Here is a 10522-nt window from a genome sequence, read left to right as displayed (position 1 = left end):
CAAACCCCCAGAAAAGGGGAGAAGCAGGGGGCAGAGCAAGAGAGGATCAAGACTCAGTGGCAGTCCCACCCTGGCTCTGCCCGCTCCCACCTCCTGGCCTTGCCCGGCTGTCCTGGCATCTGGAGCACCCCCCCCCCTCTTCTCCTGTTACTCACTCTCAGCTCCCCCTCGGCTCCTCATCAGGGGAGCCCTCCCTGACCCTCTGCTCAAGCTCTCTGTGCTCCTGGGACTGAGGTCTTCCCGCACCTGTTCTCTCATCCGTCCTTCTAGACGGTGGGTGTCCAGGGCTGCTCTCAGCCAACTTCCCGCGCCCCTGGGCCCCCAGCCAGGGTCAGGCATAAAGTGGGTACGCCTGGGAACCCATTAAACTTTAAAGAAAGAAATGGGCCAGTGAGTGGATGCATGTTTCCACACTGAGTGAGAGCACCCAGGATGAACGCAGATGAAAAAGCAGAGGGTAAAAGGGGAGGAGGCAGAGGGGGGAAGGGAGAGGCCCAAAGGGGGACAGAAAGACGGGCAGGCACATCTGGAATAATCAAGATGGAGGCCTGGGGGTGGGGGAACACACACACACACACACACACACACACACACACACAGAGGCACACTCACATTCATGCACATGCACACGCACACACAGAGGCACGCACACTCAAACACATGTACACACGCACATGCACATGGCCAGGCAGGAGCAGCTGCTCCACAGTGAGTGTTCCAACAAGTCTGAAGAGCTGAGGGACCGATGGAAGCAGGGACACCCCTCCCCCTCCCAGCACGGGCCCGGGGAGCACAGCCCACACTGAGAGGCAGCCAGCCTGCAGATCTGGGAGCGCAGGCCTGGGGACAATGGGGAGCCAGACCCCTGTTCCCCGGCAGATCCGCAGGCTTCTGCCTCCCTCACGAAGAGCAGAGCATCGGGGCGCAGCAGCGAGACTCGCCCAGTTCCCTCAAGTTCTTGTTCTGGACAACCCTGCAAATTCCCGGGGCCAGGGAAGCTCCCAGAGGCAGTCCTTCCCTCGAGGTGTGTCTTGAAGGAGGAATAGGAGTTTGCCAAGTTGCGGAGAGGGAAGAAAGGGCATTCCCAGCGGTGGAAACAGCCTGAATGAACAAAGGCATGGAGGCGAGAAGGCCTGGGGGAGAATCAGAGGCATCAAGATATGGATAAGAAAGGAAATCTGAAAGAGAGGGAGAGAAGGCAGAGAAAGAACAGCAAGGCACAGGGAAAAGAAAAACGAACCACAGCCAGAAACAGAGAGACATAAAAACATTTTTTAATACCTTAATCAATAAAAAAAATAAAAAAATAAAAATGGAAAAGCTGAGGCAATTCTCCAATGTATGTTTGCATCTCTGTGAGATTAGACCAAAATAATGAGAGTTGGGATTTCCAGATGCTTAAGCATTTGCCTCAAATTATTTGGCCTTGAATTCCCTAAAGAAATAAGAATGCTTTTCAAATTAAAAAAAAAAAAAGACAGCAAATGGGAAGCACACAGAGAAAGACCAAGAACTGGGGAGAAGGGAGGCGAAGGGGGGAATAGAAAGGAACAAAGACTTGTCAAGCATGAGAGCCAGAGCCACACTCACAGAGGGCAGGAGGAACTGCCGCGGCGCAAAGACGGGGGAAAGGCAAACAGAGAAACAGAGCAAGGCCACAGAGGGAGGGGTGCGGAACCTCCTCCCAGAGGAGGGGGGGGGGGGGGCGCCGGGGAACGCACAGGCAGTTCTCTGTCCCCGCGGGGCAGCTGTCCCCGCCTGCTGGCTGCTCCTGCGTCCCAGCGCACACCGGGGTCTTGCCGAGCGGCCTGCTTGGCGTGTGCGCTCCAAGCCCACAGGGATCTGCACTGACCACGCTGCTCCGTGCTCATCCACAGCCCAGGAGCCCACAGGCTCAAGCTGGACGGAACTGGGATTGTGTCCACACAATACACACACATCTGTGCACACGCAGCTGGAAAAAACAGACCTACTCACTTCATGCCCCATTATACCCAGGTGCACACACCCCAGGAGCCCACAGGCTAGCGCACTATCTGGACATGTGTGTGTGTATAGAGACACACAGAGCCATGGCAAACAGTCCCCAACACACACCCATGAACACAAAGGCACACACATCCTAGGGCACACACACCCCAGGAACAATCAGAAGACCAGGGCCACAAACACAGCCACGCTCCTCGGGGTTCCCATTCATGCTCTCACAAGCACACTCCCAGGGTCTCTCCAGCTTGTGAAAATTGACACTGAACAAAGTAACACCCCCATTTGATGGAAGTGTTATTACCACCAGAGGTGACGCGTAGATGTGCGTGTGACCTGATGTAAAATCCACTTCTTCGTACACACTGTTGCAAACGAACTTCCCGGGTTGGGTCCGTTGGTGGCGGGAGAGAAGGGAGGAGAGGAAGAGTCTGGAATTTTTCTCAAGTGCCCAGGACTTCGATGCAGCCCTGCCTCCCACCCAGCCCCTTGCTCTCGGAAACGCAAATAAAAAAAACACCCTTACATACTGAAACCAGTTTGGCTCAGTGGATAGAGCGTCAGCCTGCAGACTGTAGGGTCCCGGGTCCGATTCCAGTCAAGGGCATGTACCTTGGTTGCAGGCACACCCCCAGTGGGGGGGTGTGCAGGAGGCAGCTGATCGATGTTTCTAACTCTCTATCCCTCTCTCTTCCTCTTTGTAAAAAATGTATAAAATATATATTAAAAAAAAAAAAAAAAAAAAAAAAAACAAACCAGCCGCACAGCCACCTCCCCACAAGCATGTCCACAGCTCCACACAGGCCTGACAGCCCCAGCTGCCCGGGCCTCGGAGTTCTGACCTGCGGACACTGTGGGCATCTTGGGGTTCATCTGAGCATCTCAGACACAAGCCAGGCCTCTGCTCACACCCCAAATGCGGGTCCCGGTGTGCATTCATGGTCACGTGCCATGGTAACGGTGGACCCCCATCTGACCGTGCACACACCCAGGCCCCGCTGATGGCAGTCCGGCCTTACCTCCCACCCCATCATCACCCTCCGGCACACAGCAGAGGCTCAATAAACCACCGGCTGAACTCTGAGGTCTGTTTGTGTTTAATCAGACAATATACAAAGTATTTACAACCAATTCTGGATTCCCCCACCGCCCCTCCCCGAAACCTGGGCCATGGAATGTGGGACCCCCAGGCCCTGCCCAGAACTGGAGGTCCCCTAGGCCTCTGCATAGTCATCTGAAATCTACAAAACACTGTTGGTTTGTCTTTAAAAAAGGACAGTATCAGGACACCTTACACAAAGGGCCTTGGGCAGTTGGAATGGGACGTGAGAGCACGCTCGTGTACTGGGACAGACAGGGGAAGACGAGGGTGACAGGCATGTCTGAGAGGGAAAGTTGAAATTTCATAGGCAGGCACCTCTTGGCCTCCTTCCCCGCTGGCAGGGCCTGGCTGGCTCAAGAACCCCTGGCAGCAGGAATGTTATTGCTATGAGGCGGGTGGGGGGGGGAGTTGGAGGGGTTGTGGGTGAAATGTACAATGTGTCTGGGCGACAGAGTAAGGGGCATTTTTACATGTTAAATATGGACACACATGGAGGAACGCACACGTACACGTACACACGCACACACACACACACACACATACACACACACAGAGGCCCTTACCAAGATGCCCACAAACTGTCAGCTCCCCTTTTCGGAGAAGCCACCACAAACCCTAAGACTGAACAACGGAGCGAGGGCCAAAACGGCCCCCGGCGCCCGGACTGCGCTCACTGTGTGACGCCAGGTCACGGGGTCTGGACAGGCAGGAGGAGCCGCCGCACAGGCCGTGGCCTCATAAGGAGGCAGAGGCTGCAGCCCACAGACGTCAGGTCCACCCAGGGTCTCAGCCAGTCTGGACACGTGACACTGGAGCCCTCTTCCTCCCGCACCCCCTCCTGGGCACTCCTTTCCCTCCTCACGAGTTTAGGGCGCCAACTTGGGGAGGAGAGCAGGGGCCAGGCATGGAAATGGCACAGGGCAAACTGGGCAGACAACCTGCGGCTCCCTCCTAAGGCCAGGGCAAGTTTCCCAACCACCTGGATCGTCCATGTCTGCTCGATTGCCCCCCAGAGCCTGGGAGCTCACTCCCTTCCGTGGCTGGCTAGCCTGAAGGTCAAAACCCACCCACATTCAGATGGAAGTCTGCCTCCCTACGCCTGCACCTTCACCCCCCATTCCCAGCTCGGCCCCACACCCACCTCCTCCACTCTCTCCCCCACCACAGCCCCGCTGAGCGGGACATGGCAACGGAACTCTCTGCTATTCTAGCCCACCCTCAGGCCCCTTGTCCCCGGGGCTGCCGGTCTGTCCAGGATGCCGCTGAGGACAATCTTGTTGGTTCCTGAGGAAGACGGAGGGAGCACCGGGTTCTGATCCCACCTCAACTCTGAACTGCTCCGAGGACGTGGCTAAGTCACAGCCTCTCTCTGGACTGCTGCCCCGTGGGTAATGAGGGACAAGGAGCTGACGCCCTCTAAGGGACCCTCGGGTCTAAGAAGGGCTAGGTCTGGAGGGGAGCCCACCCCACCCACCATGATCAAGTCAGTCTGGGCTCTAGGCGGCCCTGCCCGGGAGCCATGGCGGAGGGTCTGGACCCAGCGGCAGGTGCTTCAGAAACGGACGGCAAGGGGCAGGGTACCAGGCAGGCTGACGGCCAGGGGCCGATCGCTTTTCTTTGGAAAGGCTCTTTGGCCAGCTCTGGAGACAGCCCTGGTCGGCGCGGGAGAGGGGAGGAGCCCGTGTGGAGAGGAGGCTGAGGCTGGGAAAGGGAGCCCTCGGCTCCAGCCCTTTTCCCCAGGCCCTCCGGCCGCACCTCACGGGGCTCCGGGAGGCGCACGAGGAGGAGGTGCGAGGCAGGAGCAGGAGCCAGGACACAGTCGCTGTGCCAGCTTTGGACCCCGCCTCGGGGCTGCTCCAGGCCCCGAGCCCTCCCATCCACAACAGAGGGAGAGGCCTCGTCACTGACCACTCAGCCCCGCAGCGGAGCCACCGCGGGCGGGAAGAGCGAGGCAGGACCCCACACCGGGGGCCGCCCGGCCCCGTCCCAGCCGAGCAGCCAGTCTGGCCCGGCAGCCTGCCCCCTATAGGTTCTCTCCAGGCTGGTACTGGGGCTCAGTGGACGTGAAATAGTCCTCCAGGAAGGCCTGCAGGTACTCGAACGTGGGCCGTTCCTCGGGCTCCTTCCGCCAGCACTGGCACATGAGGTCGTGCAGGGACTCGGGGCACTCGGGTGGGCAGGGCATCCGGTAGCCTCGCTCCACCTGGTCCAGCACCTCCCGGTTCACCATCCCTGTGGGCGGAGGGAGGAGTGGGGAGGCTGGCTCTGGGGAGCAGGGTGAGGTGGGGGAAGCTGATGGGGATAACAGGGCGGGTGCACGCGAAAGCCCCTCCCCAAGGCTGGAAGCCCTGACCCGAGAGAGAGCCTAAGATCCGATGCTCAGCTTCCTGCTTATACAGATGGGGAAACTGAGGCCTGGGAGGGGGCCTGGCTTGTCCAAGGTCACCGGGGCAGAGGGGGTCAGGGGCCGCAGACGGGCTGGGGGAGCCCTCTCACCAGGGTAGGGTACCCGGCCCTTGGTCGTGAGCTCCGTCAGCAGGATCCCAAAGGACCAGACGTCGGACTTGATGGTGAACCGGCCGTAGAGGGCAGCTTCCGGAGCCGTCCACTTAATGGGGAACTTGGCACCTGCAGGAGCGGAAGGTCATAGGGGCACCGTTCCCACCCCGCATGGCAGACCAGGACACTGAGACTCAGAGAAGGGACCGGGCTTCCCAAGGCCCCGGTGCCGCCCAGGCCCCGCCCACCTTGCCGGGCTGTGTACTCGTTGTCCTCGATGAGCCGGGCCAGGCCGAAGTCAGCCACTTTGCACACGAGGTTCTCTCCAACCAGGATGTTGGCGGCACGGAGGTCGCGGTGGACATAGTTCATCCGCTCCACGTACGCCATGCCCGAGGCGATCTGCGGGCAAAACCGGGAGCCCGGCTCAGGGGCCACCCCGAGCCCTTCCGGGTCACAGGCATGTGCCCAGGGCTGGGGTCATCCCGAGGGCAGAGAGCCAGCCAAACACCCTCCTTCCCGACCTTCAAGGGACGCAGGTTACCATAAATGCTGCTGCACAAAAAGCAGGACCAGCGCTCAGCAGAAGGAGGGAACGGGGGGGGGGGGGGGCTGTGGGGCGCAAAGGGCAAAGGGCAGAGGGGAGGCACAAGAGAGAGGCACCCAGGAAAGCGGGCGACCATAAAAGAGGCCCCAGAGGCCCCAGGAGTGTCAGGTCCCCACGCCTGCAGTCCCAAATCCGCTCTCTGAGCCTCAGTTTCCTTTCCCATCAAATGGAGTCAGAGCCATCCCTGCCTCCCCTGGTTGGGATAAGGATTAAGTGAAAAAATAGTTGTGGAGCAAACAAGTACATGTTGGTGAATACTCATGTTTGTTCAGTGGGCGAGTCACCTTCACAGAGAAGAAAACTGAAGCCTGAAGACCCACAGCAAGTCAGGGGCAGAGGCTCCTGCTGCGCGGTCAGGGCTCTTTCCTCTGCCAGAGCCACCGCCGGCAGCGCCATAGGCGCCCCAGTAACGCACGGGCGGGATCAGCGCGTGTGAAGGCAGCCAAAGCAAGCCTCCCGGAGGCGCACCCAGGAGGCCAGAGCGGGCGGAGCACGAAGCCACGGTGCGAGAGGGGCGACTCACCTGAGCAGCCATGTCCACCAGCTGCGGCAGCCGCAGGTACTTGCCCGTCTCCCCCTTGAGAAAGTCCAGCAAACTCCCTGGGCAGAGAGAAGGCAGCTCTAGCCCCGGCCCCGCCCTCCCTGAGCCGAGAAGCTGGGACTCCAGGTCCTGCCCCAGCGGGAAGGGCTGGCCACGCGCTAACCAGCACTGCAGGCTTTACGTACACCCGTCTCTGAATAAAGTCTCACTCAGCGTTCGTCCTCCAGGGGCACGCAGGAGGAGAAACAGCCCAATGTCCACCTCCAGGGGAACGGAAACGATGGCCCACCCACTGATGGAACCCTACTCAGCAGCACAAAAGGAACAAGGTACGGATAACGCACCGCCAGGAAGACCCTCTGGTGTAAAAGATTACACCAATGACGTCCTAGAAGGAACCACCCCAGGATGACGGAAGACGTGTGGTTGCTTTGGGGCTGGAGAGGGGGCAAGGGAACTGTCCAGAGTGACACGGATCCTCTCTATCCAGACTGTGGTAAGGAATACAGAGCGTGTCCGTCTGTTAGAACTCACTGAGCTGGGTGTACTTTATAATATGTAATGGGCAAGCTTTAGAATATATAAATTATGTCTCTAAAAAGTAGAATTTTAAAAGAATTCATTAATTTTAAAATTCAGTCAAGATAAAGCCAGGGACTTAATGTGGCTCAGGGAGGATGGTTGGGGAAGATCTCTTTCTGCCCCAAAATGGCAAACGGCTTTAGAAAACCAGCCAACTGAGGTAGGCAAGATGCATTGTGGGAGATTGTTAAAAACAAAATGAAACGAGAAAGGCCATCTTTGTTTTAGCTTTGCATCAACGTGAGAAGTTGTGTTCTAGTCCACCCCACTTTTAAAGAGGTACACTCCCATGGGGAGGGGGGGGCAGTAAAGCACTCCCTACCTGCTGTTTGGTGAGCACCCTGATTCAGAGATAACCCCGCCGGGGGCTGCCCACGTCTCGGTGCCAGTCACCGGCCTCACCCTTGCTCATGTACTCCGTGACGATGTAGATGGGCTCCTCAGACACCACGGCGTACAGCTGCACCAGCTTCTCGTGTCTCAGTTTCTTCATGACCTGGGCCTCCTGCAGGAAGGCCTCGGGAGACATGGTGCCTGGCTTCAGGGTTTTGATGGCCACCCTGGTGGTGCCGTTCCAGGTCCCTGTGTGGGGAGGGATGCAGGCTGCCTCAGTGGAGGCCCCCCATTCCCGCCCATAGGGACCTAGGATCAGCTCTGGCCTCCATGGCCATTCTGAGCCTCAGCGCTCCCACCTGTAAAATGGGCACAAGAACAGGTGCTCCTCCCAGGACTATTCCAGAGATGAAATGAGTCTCTGGTACCTGCTCCAGGAATAGCATCTGTTGTCAGGACTATGGTTATTAGGAATGTCCCCCCAAAGCAGCACATTCACCTGAGATGGGAGACCACAGTTCCAAGCAACTACTCTTCCCTGGGTGGTCCTGTTCCTTCTCAGCAGCACAAAGAAGGTGCCTCGGGTGCCAGCAAATGAATGGGGCTGGGGCTGGGAGCAACCGGGAAGAAGTAAGATCCTCCCCTATTGACTAATGCACAACCAACCCAGGTAGGAGTCCTGCAGCCACCGGAACAGCAGATGCGAGGACTTAGCCAGCGTTTGCTCACATCCTCGTTTTGCATATGTGCGTCGGAGCCGGCTTCTTATCCTCTGCCCTCTCTCTAGCTCAGAGCCAGCACCTCTCTTCTCCTGACTTGGCCTGAGCTCCAGCCTCCAGGCCTTTGTCCCTGCAGTGCCTCCCACCCAGGAACCTTCCCTGCTCCTCTCCATCCTCTCTTCCGCTGAAGGGAGGGAAGTGAAGACAGCAATGCCAAGTGAAGACAGTGGCTCAGAGGGACACCTTGAAGGCAGGCCACTGTGTCACGCCGACCTCACCCCAACTTCCACGATCCCGCTGTGCCGGCAGAAACCAGGCCGTGGAAGGGCACCTGAGTCTGGTCAGGGCTGCAGCGTATTTGTTTTCAAGGACGGCTTTGCAGTTTCTCAGTGTGAGACCGAGATTAACAGGCCCAGAACCTGCCAGGCTGTGCTTCCCCGGACTTCCTCTGGGAGCCGAGGCTTCTCTTCCCAAGGCTGAGAGCTCCCGGTGGACGCACCCTCACACAGCCCCTCGGTGGATCCTACTACCAGCAGCCCCATTTCACAGTTGGAAAGATTGAGGCTCAGAGTGAAGCCACCTGGCCCAATGCCCAGCCCCTCTGCAGAGGCATAAAGAGGCTACTTCCCATCTTGGTGCCAGCCACCACTGGGGGAGCCTCGTATTAAAATAAGGCCCAAGTTCAACAGCGGCGAGCGAGACTCTGGGAGGTAATTATGGGGAAGGGGAATAAGAGGATCCTGAGCTGCCAGACAGATGGACGTCGGCCTGGTTCTCAGGTGGGACACCCAAGTCCCCCGAGGGGACCGTGTTCTCCTTGGAGGTGCGGCGAGCACTCACCCATCCACACCTCTCCAAAGCAGCCCTGGCCCAGCTTGACCTCCAGCCGCAGAGACTCCCGGGGGATCTCCCAGGCGTCCTTGGCCAGGCCCTGCGTCTGCGGCTTGGACGTGGGGCACACGGTGGTGAGCCGGTGGCACAGGCCGTCGGCATGTTCTGTGGACGGAGACAGGGGAGTGGCGTTCAGGCCTGGCGTCCGCCCTGGGGCCTCCCCGGCCCACCCTGGGCACAGACCGACACGCTGTGTGCACACAGGCTGCACACAGGCTCCGGGGACACGCAGGAGGCCCGTGAGGCCGAGCATCCACACCTGTGTGTACACACCCTCACCCCACACAGCTCACACCACCCCAGGCACCTGCTCCCTGAGCCATCCGTCCACGCAGTCATCACGCTTCAAGGCGTGGCCAGCGAGGCGGATACCCGGGACTCACCGGAGAGGAGAAGGCCTGGGCCCTCGGCCTCTGGGAGCTCACAGTCCAGGGGGAGCCCAACTTCCTTAATCAAAGCCCAGGACCACGTGTGTGACGTGCATGCCACACTAGGGGGGGTGGAGAGAGTCCGGGAAGACTTCCCAGAGGAGGTGGTACTTGGGCTTGCGTGGCAGGAGCGTGAGTGGTTAACCAGGAAGGAGCACTCTAAGCAGAAGGCACGGTGCTCACGCCTGTGTAAAGGCCCTTAGGGAGGGACGGCTGCTGGGGAGAGGAGCGGAAAGGAGGCTGGGGGTTGGGCTGCGGGGAAGGGGATGGAGGAAGGGCAGCCGGGCTTAGACTATTCAAGGCCTCCGAGGCCACACTGGGGTCCTTTTCCTAAGATGGCAAGAGCACCCCGGAGGGTTTTGATCTGGGGGAACAGGATTCAGAAGGAAGAGTAGGGTGGCCGAGGGACTGACAGAAGTGGCAGATCCTAGAGGAGTCAGGAGGCGGGCTGACAGAGGAGGAGGAGGAGGGCGTGTGGGGCGGGAAGGAGCAGGCACGCTCAGACTAGGCCACCCCTGCACAGAGGCCAGCGCTGCACACCCCAGCACAGACTCCCACAGGCCCCCCCAGGGAGCACAGGCCCGGGGCGCTTCAGTCCACCGGGCACCTCACCAGCCAGACACAGCAGCCGCTCTGTGAACGCAGGGGCTGTGCATGTGAGCACACCAGCCCTCGCTCCCCCTGCGCCCCCCCTCCCAGCAGCAATCAATGTGGCAGCCCCCTCCTCCTCTACCAGCAACCAGTTCAGACCGGTGCTACTGGCTGCAGAGACAAAGGACACCGCCTGGGCCCCTCCCTTCCCTGCTCACTCCTCCAGGCAGCCCCCTCCTCACC

General features: G+C 59.3%; 1 protein-coding gene across 3 annotated transcripts in view; it reads right to left on the bottom strand.

The window, feature by feature from the left end:
- Positions 1-3065: 3065 nt before the first annotated feature.
- Positions 3066-10522, bottom strand: part of SRC (SRC proto-oncogene, non-receptor tyrosine kinase) — a 54318-nt gene continuing 46861 nt past the window's right edge. For all 3 annotated transcript variants that reach the window (XM_084888683.1, XM_084888684.1, XM_084888685.1), the window contains 6 exons: positions 9210-9365; positions 7720-7899; positions 6718-6794; positions 5836-5989; positions 5585-5716; positions 3066-5320 (listed from right to left, as the gene is read on the bottom strand). In XM_084888683.1, coding sequence (XP_084744809.1) covers positions 5112-5320; positions 5585-5716; positions 5836-5989; positions 6718-6794; positions 7720-7899; positions 9210-9365 — 908 coding nt within the window. In that variant the 3' untranslated portion in view covers positions 3066-5111. The remainder of the gene's footprint in view (positions 5321-5584; positions 5717-5835; positions 5990-6717; positions 6795-7719; positions 7900-9209; positions 9366-10522) is intronic.

The sequence above is a fragment of the Pipistrellus hanaki genome, assembly GCF_964339955.1.
Source record: "Pipistrellus hanaki genome assembly, chromosome: 6".
NCBI classification, from domain to species: Eukaryota; Metazoa; Chordata; class Mammalia; order Chiroptera; family Vespertilionidae; genus Pipistrellus; species Pipistrellus hanaki.
The sequence above is the reverse complement of the archived record's forward strand: the minus strand, read 5'-3'. Positions and strand labels throughout refer to the sequence as shown.